General features: G+C 35.5%; 1 protein-coding gene across 9 annotated transcripts in view; it reads left to right on the top strand.

Moving 5' to 3' along the window:
• The window catches only part of DYNC1I1 (dynein cytoplasmic 1 intermediate chain 1), a 289,513-nt gene extending 269,154 nt beyond the window's left edge, over nt 1-20,359 (top strand). For all 9 annotated transcript variants that reach the window (XM_088797746.1, XM_088797748.1, XM_088797745.1 and 6 more), the window contains 2 exons: nt 2,552-2,677; nt 19,424-20,359. In XM_088797746.1, the coding sequence (XP_088653872.1) occupies nt 2,552-2,677; nt 19,424-19,534 (237 nt within the window). In that variant the 3' untranslated portion in view covers nt 19,535-20,359. The remainder of the gene's footprint in view (nt 1-2,551; nt 2,678-19,423) is intronic.
• Nucleotides 20,360-20,640: the final 281 nt, after the last annotated feature.

The following is a 20,640-nucleotide window of genomic DNA, read 5'->3' as shown; positions in this document are numbered from 1 at the left end:
AATTTTTCCCCTTCTCTTTCTCTAGGTATCAACAGACAACCACATAAAAGTTTTATAGCTAAACATTTCAAAAAATCATTACTGGGCATGCGAACCATTTAGTTTTGTGGTAAACATAATTTTGCTTTCACAGTAATAGTCAATATGTTAAGTCTGATTCAAATCCAGTAATGAGCTAAACACTTTAGAAAACTGTCAAATCATTTTTGCCTTCTACTGAGTTGAGCAAGATTTTTCAAATATTTGTCAAATTAGGAATTAGATTTGTTTTTAAAAAAGGAGCTGAAATCCCAGTGTTTTGATGTTGCTCAAACTACTAGGCTTTTAGACTAACTTGTCCCAACTGCAAGGATAGTTTATATTCACCTACCTCAGTATCATGGACCTCTGCACAACGTAGTAATTTGTGCTGTATAGATCCTGCCTTTGCCATTACAATGAGCCTTAAAAAATATGAAAATATTTGTGAAACCAAAGTCGAAGAGTAAGAGTGACAGAGACAACACATGGATTATTTTCATTACAGATTCTTCAACTTTTGAAAGGTCATTACCAGTCCAGTTAATAAAACATATTTTGTCATTTTCTTCATGCGTTTGATAATTTATTACCACATATTATAGGCTGTGATAGTGAATTTTACTTGTAATATCTATTTTAAAAAAGTATTTTTAAATGGTTAGAATATTAATTGTTTCACTTTGCTACATTACTTAATTCCAAATAAGTGAAATTCTTTAAAATGTATTAGGCATGATTGAAAGTGTATCAAAAAATCAATTTCTTCAGAGTGATTCATGTTTTATCACATTCATGTTAAGATTAAACATTTTTATTCGTTTTGAAATTGTTCATAAACAAAATCTGATATTAAATAGGGTTAAAGTATAATCCTGTATGATTTCTCTAAATTATGGAGTTAAAAATTAAGTCTGAAAATTCTATAGCTGAATCTCAGATTTATTTTCTGTGTAGCACATTAATAATAAAGTGTATTGACAGAATTACGGCCCATCTAAATTCACATTGTTTTGGCCTTTGGAAGGTTTGGTTAAAAATTCAGGCTCCAGCCTACATAGCAGATATCTTTATTGTAGAAATCTTTATTTTAAAAAATAAATAAATGAGCTGGGGACTTTTGTTTCATATTTTTGCTCACAATTGACATGCCATGATTTAAGTAGGCAAAATAATTTTTATTGATTTCAAGATCAAGTTTAAACATAGATTCTTACATACGATGGAGTTTTTATTGCTATTTTAAAGATAGGTATTGGGTCAATAATCTCATATAAACAGATGGTTTCAATTCCCTAAATAACAGAATGCCGGGAGTGCTAAGGCACAGTACATGTTGTGTTTCCATCCTAACCTGACATGTTTATTAGACACAGGTCTTAAATAGTGGTGTGAGATGATCTCGGTGGCCCTCTTTTCAATACTATTTTTTCTTTGTGTTTTAACATTTACCTTTTTCTTTTTTAATGGCCCATTGTCATTTCTTATTCAACATTTTTGTAGAAGGCTTGGAGATCTGATCTTTACATCTTTTTTTTTTTTTTTTAAGGAGGGCGCAGCTCACAGAGGCCCATGCAGGGATCAAACCAGCAACCTTGGTGTTATTAGCACCACGCTCTAACCAACTGAGCTAACTGGCCGCCCTGAGATCTGACTTTTATATGATTTATAAACGTCCAACCTTAAAGGCAAGAGTTTACACAACTGATGATGGAAGAGTGGCAGACCCACTAAAATTCTTTTTTACAAATAGTAAAGTTCTTGTACCAAATACTGCAGTTTCCAATTCAGCACCTCCAATTCACTTCAATATTAATTATTATTGTAATTGTTAAAGTTGTCAGATTTCAGTTGTTTATTAAAGGAGGTATAAGACCTTTTCTATAAGTAGGTGCTCCATCCTATCAGGATATCACCCTGGGAATATTTCCAAAGGTATGGAACACTTCCTACACCCTGGTATTGCCAGGAGGAAAAACAGAAAGGATAAAAAAAGAGAGGTGAACTTGAGGTTTTGAAGTTTTTCACCTGCATACTTTTCCTTCTTCTGATCGTCCTCTCCCTGATGAGGTTTTGAGGGATCCATATGTATTTTTTTCCTGAAGACTATTAATATGCCTTTTATTCCCTCATATGCCCCCCCTTTCTCTCCTTTATTGTATCCTCAATCTTGGTAAATCCTGAAATATGTCTCTCCATCGATCCATAAATCATGACTTGATCGTGAAGTATCACATTTAACCGCTGTGTTTGTTTGTATGTCGGATATACCCGCTGCATAATCCAAAGAAACATTTATGTCACTCACTGCCCATTGATTATGGAAAAAGACTCTCCCTCTTTTTCCTTTTCATTAAAGCATCTCCTCTCTACCCCTTTAGTACAGTGGAGCATATGATTTAAGAACAATGAGTCCTTTTACTTCTGCATAAGGATGTATATTACTTCATGCACATGAAGGCAGTGGTGACTCATCCAGTTAAACATATATTTAAATTCATATTCAGAGATTCTTTCGTAACCTCTTTGGCAGGTTCCAACAGCAAGTGTGGCCATTGAGGGGGCGTCTGCCCTAAACCGTGTTCGTTGGGCTCAAGCTGGCAAAGAAGTTGCTGTTGGGGACTCAGAAGGCCGTATTTGGGTCTACGACGTTGGAGAGGTACATAATTTTTGGTTTGGGGGTTTTACCTTTTTGTTTGTTTGTTTGTTTGTTCATTTGTTTTGTTATATCTAGTTTAAAGATCTAAGGAAATTATTGACCAGACTTTGTCAGACAAGAGCTCTCTGGAGTGCTTGTGCAAATTCCCATTGACTTCAGTGGGAGTTTGGCGAGACTTCCTTAGGGCTTAATTTGGTCTTCTGTCCCCACGCACTGGACACTGTAGTTAGTGAGCCAGGCTCCCTTCAGAGTACTTTACAATTCCCAGTTATCCTGTGATGAAGCATGGAACTTCCTACCAGTTTCACGAGAATGAAAAGTTTGCCAAATTCGTCATGCTAACATTGAATTTGGAATTTGTTGTTTATTTTGAAAAGTCAAGTTTTAGTTGATATGTTTTATTAAAATGTATACTATTACTCTTTAAATAAAATGTAGCCAATTAAAAAGGCTGAGGTGAATCAGAATTTGTACCATTTTTATGATATTCAAAGTTTTTATATGAAATATATATACCTCTCTAGTGTATCTTGTTACATGACACGTGAAGTATTCCTGAATATCATGGCACGTATCAGAGGGGAAAAAAAACAACACATTTTTTTATTTCAGTAACATCTCCTTGAATTGTTATACTACCTTTATTTAATACTGCATTATCAATCAATTGTAGTGAAGCATATCTGTTTATTTTTACTATATGAGAAAGTGTTGACAAAAACCTTCATTTCTGATGAGGTTAAAGAATTTTTTCCTTAAGCGCAGAAAATATTGAACTTTCAAGCAAAAGAAAGTAAGAGTATTGTGTAATGCTATTTTGGCATAATATGAATCTAACATTTGCATTCCAGAGGGAAAATATACCGCACTTGTATGCATAATGTCCTAGACCTAGGAAGTGCTCTGTGAGTACCTGGTGGATGGGCTTAGCTGATCACACTGAGCAGGGTTCTTTATGGTTTCATCAATCAGCATTCCATAAATTTGGCAATCCTAGATGGTTTGTTGTACAATGAAACTTTTGATGATATATTATATACTGCTATATGATAGAGTTGATTGTACTGAAACAAACTGGATGGTGTTTTTTTTATGTTTTGGGGTTTTTTTTAATTCAATCAGGGACAGGAATGGAATTATTTTATAGATAGGGGTTTTCTATTTTGGGATGTACAACACTATGTAAAACAACTAGAACAATCTCTCAGTTTTACTGCATGTTATCTATTTCATTAGGCACCTCTTTAACTATTCCTGATGCCGTAAGCTGAGTCATTCCAACAGCAACAAAGGCTCTGTTAATATTTATCCCCAGTGTGGAAGATGCAAATGGTCTGGTGATTATTGACGCAGTTTGGAGTCTATGGAAAAGAGAATACCCTTGGAATCGAAAATATGGCCAATAGTTTTACAGTAATTTTCTTCAAGGAGTATTCTTTATATTCAATGCATCTTTTTCATGGTCTTCATCAAAATAAAACTAAGCAACAACAAAAACAAGTACTCTTCATTGGTTAATTTACTAAAAAATTAAAAAGCTAGCAAAGAAGGAGAATATAAAGAAACAAACAAGGTTTCTTTTTTCTCTCTCTTTCTTTCCTTTGTTTATAACAAGTGTAATTGTAGGAGAGAATAGAAGTAGAGACATATTCAGAGATAAAATAGCAGAAAATAGATGAAATTTAAAAACTCTTTTCTCCACCTCTCTTGCTTATAGATAATGTCCCTTAATTCTCCTAAGATTATATGCAACATTAATTGTTTTATCCAAGAGGGCTGAAGAGCAGAATGGTTGAACAACCTAGTTTATTTAAAGAAAGGCCTTTTAAAAAGTCTGCATGTTGACCACAAATACTATACATATAAATATATATTTCATAAATATACATATGTTTGTGGTATTATATATAATATGTAATATATATACACACATACATATATACATACACACACTATCTCTATGTAATAAAAAACAGCATAACATATATACAGAATTTTCTGCAATAAAGTGATTTTATAGTCTGTGGACAGAATTACTTAAATATGACTCGTATTTTGGGAGTACAAATGATTTTGCAAAAGTTGCTTTGTCTGCTATGTGGCTGCTGAAACTTCTTGCTAGGTTGCTATCATCATTTCTAAATTGTAAAGTGTTGTTACACTCGTATTTCTACTATCATACTAGCAGGTCAGGCTGGTTTTCATTTTTGTATTATTGCCCTTACTTTTCTAAGTGATATTACAGACTATAGAAATGTCTGCAACTATAGGCCAGTCTCGCCTATTGTCTGGAGTCTAGACAGGCTATAGAAAAATCTCTGTGACATGTAATAGGCCAAACAATTTGTAGGGTTGTTTATCCCTACAAATTCACTACAGGAAGAAAAAAGAAAAGGATATACTATTTTATTGAGAGTAGGTAATTTTATAATCTTCTAGCCCTTCTGTGAATGACCAAAACTCAGGATAGGCTTATACATTTGAACAGCCCTTTCTGTATTGTTGATCATACACAAAGCAATCTACAGCTCAGAAAAACTCAGACTTAACAAGATAATTTTATCTTAACTGTAGTTTTTTCCCCTCCTAAGTATTTTTGTAAGGTATTTACAAATTTACCTCATATTTATTTCTGGGGGGAGTTCTTTTTCCCTTGGCTCGTCTCTGTGTTCTGAATCTTTGAAGACCAACACTGTGGAGGCTCCAAGTATTAAAAGGAAAGATGGCTTGTCTGCAGCTGAGCTCAGCTGAAGCCCACTTCTGAGAGAGAGTAGATCACTTCATGGGCAAATGTCACCATTATTGCAATTACTATTGTCTCCTTCACAGCCTAGAACTGACCAAGCATAACTGGACTTGGGCAAGAAGGACACCATCTCAACAGTGCTTCCCCAGCCTTTCAAATCACCTAAAATGCAGAAAGCCAGACGAAGTGCCTTCATGGCAAGCTGGCCCCTTTAGAATTTGAGGTCAGCTCTAAGGTTGGTGCATGACTGATGAGAGGGAAGGAGTTTGAGCAGGAAGTGATTTAAAAAGGAAAAAAGATATAGAAGAAAAGAAAAAAATACGGTATTGAGGATCAAATTGCCAGTAGACTGTGCTATCAATCTGCATTCAAAACTGGTTCTCTGGTCCCCATTAAAACTGAAACCCTCACTAAGGTCAGGATGGCCTTGGATGGAAAACCTTGCTTTGTGGAACCTTCTAGAAAAGATGAAACACTTTTTAATAAGCATTATAATACAATCTGTATAAGAAAGTAAATGATAGTTTTTAGAGTATACTTTGTTGATACATTTTCTTTGGGACCTCAGTACATTGAATAGGTGTCTGCAGGAAACCATCTCACACTCATTCTCCCATGGTTGATTTGACTGAGAAATCTGTTAGGCTGAGGAGAAAGGAGTGGGCAGCATGCCATCTTTTGCCGAGGTCCTATTCCAGGAGCGAGGGGGACTTCATGATTGTGCAGCTCGTGCAATCTCATACGGCCCTGACCTTGGTGTAAATGCCCTGCTATCCTTGTCTTGTAATTGTTCAGGAATTTTTTAACAAGACACCCCACATTTCCATTTTGCATTGGGCCCTGCAAATTATGTAGCCACTTCTGTCCACAAGAGTTTTGCTTTTAATGCCACTCACGATGCATATCAGAAATGCATATCAGAAATGAAAAATTTTGTCCTTTACCTAGACATTAGGAAGAAGGAGAATTTTTTTAGAAATGTGGTTAAATGTAGTACATGCCATATGTTCTTCTTATTACCTATTTCTTAAGACTATTTTAAAATGTTGAATGGAAATAGTAATGACTGTACATTATTAATATCATGAGGCCCATAAAAATAGAGCTGAAACCATACTGGGTATTCTAATTCTCCTCCCCACCACCCTGTTTTGCTCACATCGTAACTTTAACTGCAAGTATGATGGAGTTTGGGGAAAGATCTCCATGATGCTACAACTGGAGTGGGGAGGTACAGGCTTTTTCTATCCACCCCGTTGTCAAGAACTCCCTGAGAAGAGACTTCTGTGACCACCAAGGGACACATCCCCGTTCAAGTCCAGGTAGATGGGCCTTCTGGTGAGACCTGACACTCAGCCAGAAAGGGACTCTGGTGTCACCAATTGTTACCAATCATCTGACTCACCTCCAGTTCCAGCTGAGGCTGCAGCTGCTACAGGGATTCCCAGCGCAGTGTCCCCGTGATCGTGCCCTCCTCTATTAAGTACAATTATCCTCCATGACTTTTAAGATGAAGGCAGAGAGCAGTGGCTTCAATCCAGATTTACTGATACAATTTATTATGAACTTCTAAAGGGTAAACAGAGGATTGTGTATGAGCTCACTGAAATGACTGGATTGAGTTTTTGTACTCCCCCCTCCCCCCCTTTTCCTTCTTTTTGTTACATGTAAATGGCAAAGGCATGAGTAATATCTCTGGGCCTATGACTAAGGAGGTAAAATATAAAATAGCAATGTTTTCAGGTAGGCCACATGATGCTTTGTTTATATAGCACACATTTTTGGTTGTTTGATTTCAGCATTGTATCTGGAAAATATATTGTACACATTTATTTTCACAGATAGGGGTCTGTTTTCTTGGCAGAGCAGGTGCTTAACTCCCATTAGCATAAATGGAAGTTATGTGGATTCAGTTATGGGGATTCGGAAAGACAGAGAAGACCCCTTTTGCTATTTGGCTATAATTTTTATTCTATTTGTGCATCTTAAAAGTTATTTAAATAGACAGTGGTTGTGTGCACCATTTAAATTTTCTACAATCTAAAATGAAAAAATGAGCCTAGCTCTAGCTCTTGAATAAGTTTTGAGGTTTGTTTTTTTTTCTCTAAACCATGGGATTGCAATCTGTTTGTTTTGGAGCTGTATGATCCCATTCAATTAACTGAAATGCAGGTATGATAAGTCATAAATGAACTACAAATATAACCTGAAAATGTGGAGCGTATTTTGCTTCAGAATATACTTGTAGAGAGTTGTTAATCATTGTTGGATTGTTTAAATGATATGTGAATACACATATTCTAAAGAATTAAAAACAAAAATTACTCACTGCCGTGGCTCCTTCATTGAATAGCAAGCTTTTCTATATATGCGGTGCTGATTTTAATAGCACATGGGGCAGTGAGTATAGAATTATTCACGTGTCCTTATGATTGATAGTCAGCCTATCTACCTGTCTTCCAAGCAGATGTGTTTTATAGAAAGCCTGTTGCCATTGTTAATGCTTCAGTGCTGTCACACAGACGCAGCTGTCATAAATATCCCCTAACCACTATGTTTGCTGCTTATCTGAATTAGTTAGAATGCTGTTTGCAGCTCCAGTTTTGAAAGAAGCAGTTTATCTTCCACCTCCTATTATTTCGTTTTCCATTAACCTCTTCCAAGGAAGATTTTGTTTTCAGTTGTGAAAAATACACAGAAGTTTCAAATGCCTGATTGTATTTCTGCAGTAGTCAAATGATAAAATTCTGAAATCGTTTTCAGCTTAAAGAAGAATTTAAAAAATAAAATGGCAACTTAAAAACTGTAATTTGGGAGATGAATAAATCTCATCATCCTGGCTTTATTTGTCTGATGTCCCATTCACTCATTACCTAAGAAAATGTGCTGCATCTTTAGATTTTTAACCCTGAGCTTTGATAGCATCTCAGATACCTTGGTTGATATGACTATTTGGGGACCAAAACAATAGTGGTCATTTTATTACAAATTTCAGTAAATGCAGTATATTTGACCAAATATAAAAGGGACTTGAGAAATTGGCTAGGAAACATGCAGATGAACATGAGAGATCAAATATAACTGCTCAAAACATAAAGCATGATTTAAATGTCCATTTGGACATATTTTAAATCTGAAACGAAAAATTTAAATGGCAAGTTTATTTGGAACCCCAACAGGAAAAATGATCTATGTCATGTAGTTTAGAATGATGGTCAAGGTTTAATCTACAAGGACTATGAAAACGTGCCTCACACAGTTTTCATAGCCAGCTAGAATAAGAATAAAAGAGATTGGATGAGCCATTTCTCTTGTACCTTAAATAGCAGATTTATAGTAGCCTCTGAGAAACTGGAAGTGCTGGAAGTTAAAAAGGATTTGAGTGACACAAAATAAATACAATACATTTATGGTTTTTAAGTGGATTACACTTAAGCAATAATTGTTTGCTTTATGAAACTACTTCCCGTTTTCGAGTAGGACAGGGCCTTCATCAATTTTCCACAAGAAGTTTATGCCCTGAATATAAATAACCCCCCTCTGTGAGGGAGGGGGTGTGCGGAACACAAAATACGAAGTTAAACTGAGATTTTGTGGTTAATTCAAATAAGAGTCCCTTAATGAAAACGAACTGCATTTGAAATCAGTCAATGTAATTATTGGGCTTTATGAAGGCCATTATCCCCTGCTGATGACAAACCTGATACGTAGTATGGTTAAGCTCTGGCAGCCTCCAGAAGAAGGGAGCAGATCTGGGCTCCGCTTACCTACGTCCAGTTATAATCACCCCAAACCCTAGTGTTCCTCATTAAGTGATTGTGGCCGTAAGTTGTTAGATGCTTGAAGGTCTTTGCCAGTACCAGCTTATTCGTCAGTTGAGAGTCTCTCTCTCTCTCTCTCTCTCTCTCTCTCTCTCTCTCTCTCTCTCTCTCTCTCTCATTCTCTCTCTCTCTCTCTCTCTCTCTCGCTCTCTCTCTCTCTCTCTCTCTCTCTCTCGCTATATATATATATATATATATATATATATATATATATATATATATATCCTTATGAGACACACTTCTTTTAGTTTTCATTTCATGGAAAAGGAAGGACTTTGGCATAAACTACTCCATGATGTCAAACATTCCGATAAAAACTGAAAATGTAAATACTTAGCTCTGCTGCTAACACCTAGATAGTTGATGACCTAGAATTAAAATATCAGAATTCTCAACTGGACTTTTCATTATTTACCTAAATTTTTATTGTTGTAGGCACAACACTGTTTAGTTAAGTCAAAAAACCACAAAGCTATATTTATGTGGACAGATTTTGGGTGCTAATAAATATAATTATATAAAATAAGCTACTTTGCAATAATATATTAATTTCTTTGTCATAATAAAATATGCCAATTTGAAATAAAGTAATTCGATTAAAATGTATGATTATAATTTTGGTATTGATTTCTTCTAGGAAAAATGCTTAATTTAAAAAAGAAAAGAAAAAGTGCTATTAATTCCAATTAATGTTATAATTATTTATCTTATAGTGAATGTAGTAGCAGTGGCTTTCATTTTGATAATTATATATGTAAAAGGCCATGATTAAACTAATTATTATGTAAATAAAGTACTTATTCAGGTAGCATTGGTTTATTAAAAATAGATTTGAAGGATTAATATCTTTTCAAGCCACTTTTTTTCTGAATTGACAAGAAAATACTTATGACTTTTATATATTATGGAGTAGTTGATTAAATGAAAAGAAAACCCTAATATCTAATTTTATAGAAACCAAATTAATGTGTGTGTAGTAATTTGCAATATTCAATGAAATTCATATATTCCCATTTTGGTGATAAATGGCCTATGAATATAAACCTTCTGAAACAAGTGCCAGTTTGTATAATTAATCATATTTATGATTCTTCTGTGGTTTCAAACTGTCATCTTCAATAGCGGTTCGGATTTTGAAGCAGTTGCTAATTATAGTGTGAATTTTTTTTTATGGCTGACAAAATTGTGTTTAGTTTTAGAATTTCAAAACTGCTAAATTTTATCTTGAAAAATTACTGCTTAGAACAGTGGCCTCAAATCACAGCTTAGACCAGCCGAGCATGAAGCTGCTTCAATCATCTGAGTCTAGCTTAACACTGGCCTTTGTAGAAATGGGGAGTTATTTGTTTCTTCCAGGAGTCTGTGTGTTACTATTGGTATATCTAAAATATAATAGGAAATCCAATATCTGCTCGTTCATGTTTATGTGTAAACATTTACATACCATATAGGTTGGACTTGCAGAGTGAGGGAGTGAATGAATCATTATGTTATACTTTCAAGGAAGCTCACTTAGCATGAATTTTTGAGAATGCCAATTATCAGAACATCTTTTACATTAAAACATACATTATTTACCGTTTAGGGAATATAGAAGCTGAACATTATTGAAGAACTATTGCACTTTTACTTTTTCAGCTGGCAGATAAAACTGACCAGTGGTCCATTCCCTAAGATCTTTCTCCTCAAGGCCAGCCAACAGTTTCTCAACGTTTAGATGAAATCTTTCATGTGTGTTTGTCTTAGCATTAAAAACCCTTAGGAAAAAGTGAACATCTTCTGGTGTCCTAAGAACTAGCTACCTTTTTGACCTAGGAGGAAAACAAATCAGATTGGCAGGCCTCTTTTGGTTAATCACATTCCTTAGTAGAGTTTCTAATCTTTAGAGATTAGAAACATACTGGAAAGTAGATACTTAAAATTGTTTTTTTGAATAGGACAACCTGGTCTAGCACTGTACCTGGCACATAACAGGCACTCAAATATTTGAGTGAGTGAATGTTTTACATGTGAAAGGTCAAGGGAAAGCTTAATTGTGTGAAGCAGTCAGAGTGCAACCTCCACGTTGGCTAGATTCATGGACAGGAAGAAATTCTCCATTTAACTATATTTGCATGAAAAAGGACATATAGAAAATATATTTAGAAAAGAGTGCTTGTCCTTCCTTCCACTCTCTATCCAGGCCCTCTCCCCTCCTGTGCTTTTAAAAGTGAGCAATTGGCCCCTAGTGTAACGAAAGCCTAACAGTTGGTTCAAATAGTTATCAAACCACTGGAAAAAATGCTTCCTTTTCATTGTGTTTTTTTTGGACACTGTAGATACGGTAACTCATGAACTACATTATAAAAATACCTCTTTTATGCCCAAACATTCAGTAGGAGGGAATGACATTTCTTTTATTACCTTGGTAAATGTTTTTAAGGTGTTTAGCAATAAGCTTCCTTTCTCTTTGTCAAAACTGCTTAGATGCAGTGGTTGTTAGGAATTTGCTAGAAAACCTATAGTTAATAATATCAGGAAGAGACGGGATATATGTTTAGTCAGCTAATATGACAGGTCAGGTTGAGTAGCACATGCTTTTTCATTTCCCTGTCATTTTCTTGATCTTTTGTGTGATGGAAAAAAGTGGTTATTGAAGTTTTAAAAGTTTATTTTCCATTATTGCCCATCAGCCAATGTTTTTAGCATTTTTTTCCATCTTTTGGACAGAGAAATAGATTGTTCCAAATAACAGGAAAAAAAAATGCTTAAGAGATTTCTGAAGAAAGGAGGGTGATAAGATTTTAATACAAATGTGAACAAGGTCATCTTTAAAACCTTAGTTAATTAACTCTTTCTTCTTTAGCTGTGTGATTTTTAGCTGTGTGATTTTTTTTTTCCCGTGTGATTTTTTTTTCCCCTCCATAGGTAAAAACGTCAGAATTTTGTCATGCTTCCTATAATGCTAAATTTTAACGGGAAGAATATTTTTAAATGTTCATTTTTAAGAATAGTGTTTAAAATTAATTTGCTTCAATGGTTGCTAGCTTATTGAAATTGATATAGATCTATATTTGTTACTATTTACTTTTGACTTTTATGTCCTACCTTTATGTCTTTCCTTAATTGGGTGGTAATGGATTTTTTAAAAGTGTTGTTCTAGCAAACATGCCATAAAAGTCAACCACTCATTTAAAGATACAAGGAAGAGATTTTGGCAGAGATCTCAAGCTTCATGGGTTGATGACGGTTCCCTTAGATGGGATTTTCAGATAAAAGAAATTCTTTCTTAACCAGAAATAGATATCATTAGACTGCTATAGGTTAGCATGCTGCTAAATTTCACAGAAATTTTAGCCCACTGACTGGTAATAGCAGATGCTACCGAATGGAGACTAATGTAACTTATACTTTCTGGACATTTCTAAAACTGCTGTAAATACTAAATTACCACACAGTATATCTTTTTGTGGTTGAACACTGTAGTATACTTAAGCCCTCTGTATACTGCATTCTGGCTTGGAATTTGGTCCGTGGTTTCATCCATTGTTACCAGTGATGCTTAGACTCTCCCAAGAGTTAAATACAGTGGAGCTGTATTTATATGAAGCGAGTTCCAGCGGCTGTTTCATTGCTTATTACCTCCCACTTTGCTTCCATCTGTGTGTGTGGCAAAGGGAATTGCCCTAAAAAATATAGGCTTCCTCTGAACACAAACGTGTATTTGTATACCAGCAACTCCACAATCTCCTGAATTGGGGTGTCATTAATAATTGTACTTTTAAAAAAGCTTTTAGAGCTTGAAGGGGTTTAGCAGTCATTCTGCCACGGTTTCTGTAAATGCACTAATGAAAAAAAATCAATGCATATTCAAGTGAAAAGGTAATTTGTAAGATATCTTTTTTAACAGAAAACTTTAATTTTTAGGATACTACAGGAGAGGAATTGTGTATCTGTTCGGAATCAATTGTTAACATATTCGTCCCAGACTTTTAAAAAATAACTCCATTTAATTGAAAGATTACAAAGATGCTGATGAACCACACATCCATGGAATATTTATCCTAAAGCCTAGAGTCCCACATATTTCAATTGTTTGCCATGCCTAATATATCTGAGAAACCAAACTGAAATTACCGAATACTTTTCTGTCAATTACCAAAAAAAAATTTTTTTTAATTAATCTACTTTTATACTAAACAATCCTTGAGACAAGTATTTTTACCATAAAAAAAAAATACACCATTGGGCTTGTAGGAGGTAACTATAGATAAGGCAGCTATTAAAATCAGCTGCGAGGTACCATAAACCCTTTAAAATTACTAACAAATGAGGGAGGCTTGACTGAAGACTGTTCAAAATGGTTAGCCATGTGCTTATAAAAAGAGACACATGAATGATATTTGTGTGTTTAACCCTGGTTATAAAAGTCATTTAATTTTTATAACAGCATGTTCAGTGGTTGCAAAGCCTTACGACTTGAGTTAAAAATGTAGAATCCCTCTGTAGAAAGAAAATAGATAAAGCTGTATTAGTCATATTTGAAAAATAAAAATATGTATCTATATGTGTACATATTTATATGTGCATATTTACAAGGAATAATGATACTTTAAATTTGATGTTTTACATGAGCAATGAGAAGTACTCTGACAGAATTTTTCTTGTGATCTGAAAGAATCCTTTCCCCACACCCAGCTCATGAAACTTAGCTATTCTTAAAAGTATGAGTATTTAGGATATCATTTGTGTGGTTTTTAGGAAATCAAATGTGACAAAATATAAGGAATACTTCTTTAAATGTAAAGAAAATGGAAGAAAGAAAAGAGGGAAAGAAGCAAAAATAAAGAAACAGAAAAAAAATTGGAGAAGAGGAAGATAAGAATTAAGAAGGAAAAAACATCATTTCTTCAGGGTTTATAATGTGCCAACCACTGTACTAAGCTCTTTTTTGTTTTTGTTGTCATATTTAATATTCACAACAGTTCTAAGAGACATGCCTTAAAATTCCTTTCTCACAAATGAGGAAGTGAAGATCAGAGATGTTAAAACATTAAGGACACACAGCAAATAAGTGGCAGAGCTGGGGGAGCAAGCATGATCTGGCTGATATCTGAGGTGGGAAACGTCAACCCTGGCTCCATTCTCAAAATCTAGTTATTCTGCAATCTGTGCTCCCCTTTAAGAGCACAGAAGCCCAGGCAAGACACCCAGTGGTTAGACTGATAAGTTATTTGGGGAGGGGATGGGGCAGAGGAGAGGAGGCAGATCCATGACCTGGCCTCAGAAGTAGTGGAGAGGGGGAACTAAAATGATCAGTTTTCATTGATTTTTCCACAAGTTCTGCACTTTTGCTTTTTACTAAGATGACCTTTCGCCTTCTGAAAATCTGAGAACATTAAAAACAATCTTTAGAATCTTTTAGCAGGTGATTCAAAACACATTCCATGCCATTCTGCCCTGGTATGCTGGCATTTTTTAGAGGGGTGGGGCTCCTGATTGCCCCACATGAACAGAACAAAGCGTGAAAGTTATGTGGTCTTTGGCAAATCATTTAGCTCCCTATACTCTGTTCCCTGCCTGCTGAAGAGAGGTCGGCACCCCGTTTCTTAATGTCTTCACATAGGAAACATCAGAATTAATTCTTAAAGCAAACAAAAACCAAACCACACAAATGTTATAGAATTGCTATGTGTGCCACTTAACATATCATTTTGAAGAATATGTTCAATCTGAATGGCAGTTTAAAGGGAAAAAAAAGGAAAACTATTCTGTGAGGAGCTCATACTCTTTTCTTCACTTAGATTACCATTCTCATCCTCTCCACATCTCTCTTGATAAATGGGTCGGACACCATCATCCCCACTTTACAATTGAGGCAATGCTCTCATTAAGTGCCAGACCATTGCCTGTAACCGAGAGAGCAGGCTGTAAGTCTCCTGTCCAAATCTGAGGCTCATTTTACCTCCTCCCTATGGCCAAGTTGGTACCTCAGTAACTACTTTTGACATTGGCTGTTTACAATGATATGATAGGGTCATATCATATTTTTAAAAGGTGGTCACTCTTAAAGCTAAGAGTTTGTTATCTCTAAGATTTTGTTATCTCAGGAATCAGAACCCTGTGTGTTTTTTGGCATAAATATGCTTTATACATTTAGCAAAAAATAAGCAAACAGACACCTATTGGGAGGGGACGGGATGAACTGGTTACTGTGAACCTCGTATATGAAGCAGTGGGAAATCTGAGTCATCCATGTCCTAGGATGTAGACTTTGGCTGATGAATATGAAGGCAGAAAAATGCACTTTGATTCAGTACAATACTGGACACTTTTTTCGAGCCTTTCCTCATGGTGTTCCCTTGATGGAACTATGGGCTGTTTTCTTCACAGTGCTTCTAATAGATTTTTTTTAAGTGATTGAAAATAATCATCACCATTAGAAACTTGTGAATATTTTTCCAATCACAGATGTAAATTGCTTATAAATTATTTTAAATTATTATTTTCAGAGGGGGAAAAAAGCTATAGCGATGCCCTAGATTTAGCCTTTCATGCCCTGATAGAAACTTGAAGGTGTGCTGAAGCCCTGTCATTAAGATGCCATTTGCTTCCCACTACTTGCTTGACACACAACACATACCAGGAAATGTTGCAGTTGTCACTGTACGAAGGTAACTTTGAGACTATTCATATTTTGAATGTCAGTGTAGGTAAAAAACAAAACAAAACAAAACAAAAACGATGCCAGTATTCACACATTTTGACCTAAGAAAATATGATAATGAATTTTCATCTGTATTTCATAGTCATATGCCAAAATGATTCACCACTGTATCTTTAATCCCTACCATAGTGCCTGGCAAATGGTTGGTAGTCGGTCGACACTGATGGAATAAATTTGTATGCTAGTTCCAAAGGAAATGAGAGCAGTCTTTTTCTTTAACTGAGAAACATGAGCAAAGGTTTTTCCTACTTAATGACTGAGGTATTACTGGATTAAAAATTTCTGAGAGAAAGGTCTCGGATGCATTTATGCTCCCGAGCCTCCTTTCTAGCAATTTCTAATCAGAGAGAACCAGGTGAGAAGACTCAGGAAGTGCCAAGGGTAAAAAGGACAGTGCTGTCCAAACAGATGCTGTTTACAGCCAAAGATGTCAAATGGAAAAAGTGGTCTTCTTGGTTGTTAGGATGCCTGTTTGGTCTTACCTACAAATAATTCAAATGCCAAAAAGCATTACTTTGCATGTGGAAACCGCCTGCGTGCAAATACACATTCACACATTCATGCTAAGCTTGTGCTTACAGCGCTCCCTGACAATGATACTTAATTCTAAATATGGGGCAGTCGGCCATTCACCTTCTAATGCTAACATTACTACACTGGGGAAATGAAGCCTCAGTGCATAATAGTTACCTTGTGTTATTTTTATAGTCAACTAGATGACAACATGTAATAGGATGAGATAGGTCAATTTAAGTTTCTAGAAATATCTGTGTTTTTATCGTGTTCTACTCTAGAATTGTGTGTGTGTGTGTGTGTGTGTGTGTGTGTGTGTGTGTGTGTGTGAATCAAAGCAAACTTATATTTCTGTGTTATTTATGATATTCTAGAGAGGAAAATACTTGACAGAACAGGGTTTTGAAAAAAAAAAAAACTTGTAATATTTTTCCAAACTAAGTAAAACTTTCACAGATCAAAAAGAGGACATGTTAGAATAGTATAAAACCTTTTGTGAGGGATAATCTATATTTTTAAGGATAAATGTTTGGTATTATAGTACCATTATTCCCACCATTCTCATCCCATGGAAAAGGTCAAATGTAGTTCCACTGTAGAGTTTCTTTGTTCATCACAAACATTTAAATTTAATAAAATTCATTTTTGAAAAGTTAGATGTGCAACTTTTCAACTGAGTATCTGAGTATAAATGATACTCAGTTGTGTCCCAAACTGTATCTGGGCGCATATTCAAACCTTTGTTTCATAATCTTTATTAGTGTTGTTTCTTAACAGCCTTGCCATTGCTACTACATGAAACTATAAACGTAGTTACCTATTTTCTTGTTTTAGTATATAGTTTCTAGATATTGCTATCAACAAAACATTACATATGGCATCATATGTTAACTTAAATTTGTACCATTATAACCAATAACATAGTGTTATGTTTAAGAGCCAAACTCCCAGAGTATATTGCTCTTTATGAACAATGTACTATGTATTATTAGTGAGACCTGCCTTTTCCCAATATTTAAAGTTATATAAAGTTATGAGGTGCTTTAGCTTTAGCTTGTTTCTCACCTTATATGAGAAACAGTTATAAATATGTTATCATTATTAGCTTTTTATCTCTTCTTGGGCTTTGGTTTTGTGGTTCTTTATGGAAGGACTTGGTCAGGAGTTGGAGGAGAGAAGATGAATAGGGGACCTATTCTTTCGTATAAATATGATACCAACTCTTTGCTGCTTATGCTTTCTGTTAGCTCTCTTGTATCATTTATGTTGAGGGCTTCATTTCCCCAGTGCAGTATTTTCTAATTTTAAGAGAAAAATGAAGAATCGTGGAACCTAGGAAAAGAGCTCAAAGAAGAGAAAATGGACTGAACAAAGGGATAACAGTGTTATTCAATACTGTTGTGAACTTGTCATTGCCTAAAAATAAATTTGTATTCATTTCAATAAGTAGGAAAGTATTTAACCATTCAAAAACTCATTCATATGACTAAATGAGCATTCTTATTAGTACTGCATTTCTCAAAGGAAGTAGAAGTTACTTCCTCCACCTGTACACAATTTCCAGAATTATATTCTTGAAACATTTAACATTAGTGCTAGAACACTAATTGAAAAACATAGTTTGTAAATGATGATATCACTCTCCAGTAAGTTGTCTTGGACAGATAGTATCTGAGAATGTCATCCATGTAATGAAAATGTAAAGTTCTAATTGTTTGGCTCTATTTATAGTGGGTACTTGGTCAGCTGTAGAAGTGATCTCAAAGCTTAGATTTATATGCTTCCTCTTTTTATTTTTAAAAATGCATGTTGATTGGGACAAGTGTGTGTTATTAATGTTTACAGACTCTGAGGATAGTATGTGTAGCACTAGTATCTATATGGATGCATCACACCATCTTGTAGGGCAGTCCTCCAAGAAGATGGCCCTGAAAATCATTTCGGCTTCTACTTGATCCTGCTTCTCACCTTCAAATGATGATCTGTTCTATTCCAAATATTTGCTTGGTCTCTTTAACCAACTCATTTTTGGATGCAATGAAGAGTAATTGTGATCCTTTAAATCAGCCAGCAAAAATTCATCCCTACAATTTGTATTGGGTGGGGTTAATTTTCTCCTCACTGAGTTTTGCACAGAAGAAGATATTATTTGGGAAGTTTTATAAATCCCCTTTGTCTTGGCGAATCGGTATAGCATGCTGGCTAAGGATGTAAATACTGGAATCAGATGACATTGGCACTAACAGTGATAGCTATGTAACCTCGGTAGGATGATTTCATCTTTCTGTTGCTTGATTTCTTCTTCTGTAAAATGAAACACTAATATTACCCTGCATTGGATTGTTGTAAGGAATAAGTTAATACGTGTATAGTACTTAGAACAGAATTCTTGGTAAATTTTAGCTACTGTTACTATTATTCATAGGTGTCATCAAGTAAGATCTTGCCGGAAAAGCCAACATCTTATTTCATAGTAGTAAGATTTCTTTGTATATGTAAGCTAGACTTTTGTCATGTATGTACATGGGCTCATTAGCAGCACTTTTAAAAAAGGATCAGTAGCAACGATTGAGACGATGCCACAGTTATTTCAAAATCCCAGTCAGTAGCGCAGTTCGTATTTGCTGTGTTTACTCTAAGTCTGGTTTGCTGGTGATGAATTTTCATTACTGAAAGTGTTTTATCGTGGCTACTTTACATCATTGTATAGTTGACATAAGTTTTTAAAGTTTCTTTAAAAATTCCTTGAGTAATTTCACTGCTGAGAGCAACAGAATTCCTTTAACTTGTCCGTTTCAGAGCAACACTCAGGGATCTAACCGATTCAAGGAAGGAGAATATCTGGTTTCCTTTACATTCCAAGGGAAATGTCAGCTTCAGGAGAAACAGTCATGCTGGCTTCCAGGCTTTCAGACATAAAAGATATCTTGTTCACTATTTTCCATTAATTTGCTTTGCAGCTTGCAGTTCCCCACAATGATGAGTGGACCCGATTTGCGAGGACACTTGTGGAGATCCGAGCTAACCGAGCTGACAGTGAGGAGGAAGGCACCGTGGAGCTGTCTGCCTAGGGGAAGTGAGCCGCCCCCGCCTTCACCCTCTGAGCTCAGCGTCTGCAGTCATCAATTCCACTCGTACTCAGTGTCCATTCAGTATCAGTATTGCCGTGACATTTTGGGTGCCATATTGTGCAAGCTTTGCTCCAAATATTCTAAATATATCCCACCCTACTCTCCAGTAACCTGAAAATCACCAGAGCGTTTCTATCTTTATATGTCTGTCTCAAAATAAGGGGAGGGGGGACCTTTACGGGTTTAGTTGTTGCCTTTTAACTACTTAGTAGCTGTATTTAATAGCTGGAAACCTCTGGTTAAATTTGTGCTTACATGCACTTCTGGCATAGTCCTATTAAATCCATATGAAGCCAGATATGATTAGGTGCAGATGTGGTGTGCTTCATGATATGGTGCAGGGCCAAAGACTTGAGATGTGGTGTTTTACATGGTGACTCACATTATGAATGGATTTACTAGAAGAACATTGCTGCTCCTTATTTATTGTGGTGTGCTGCATGGAACATATTTATTTGAAAGCATTAAAATAAATGATCCTAGAGCATGTGCATAATGAGAGGACTGTATTGTCTCTGCTGCTGTTGAGGTTACATTAAGTTCCAAATAACAATTACAGTATGCCGGTTCCACTGAGGACAAGAAATCTTTAGAAGTGTGTTGCAGTGAACAGAATGAATTTTAATGCCTATTATTTCTAGGTACTTGAACAATATTTCAAATATAGTTGACCATTGATACTTGTCATTCAAGCTAACACAGCCTGACAAAAGTCTGTGGTTCCTAAATATGACACCAGTATTGCCAATAAAATGTTCCAAACCAGGTCTGCATGAGCGTGAATAAATCTTGTACTTGGGGAAAGCCTGATTAGAATTCTGTTGTGACAAGGGAGTGAGTGGGGGAGATACGGTAGGGCCATGTGACAGATCGATAATGAATTTACAGGCAGCCAACCTGGCTGGACGCAAACCAAGACTCTGCTTTTATTTTTATGAGGGAACGTGTGTGGTTTTTTGGAAAGCTTTCCTTTATCTCTTTGACCAGAGCCACTCTTGCCCAAAAACTATCTCAAATTTTAGAGTAAGAAAAACAGGTTAAGATGT

The sequence above is a fragment of the Rhinolophus sinicus genome, chromosome 4 (assembly GCF_057876585.1).
Source record: "Rhinolophus sinicus isolate RSI-liver-muscle chromosome 4, RSI-T2T, whole genome shotgun sequence".
Taxonomy (NCBI): Eukaryota; Metazoa; Chordata; class Mammalia; order Chiroptera; family Rhinolophidae; genus Rhinolophus; species Rhinolophus sinicus.
The sequence above is the reverse complement of the archived record's forward strand: the minus strand, read 5'-3'. Positions and strand labels throughout refer to the sequence as shown.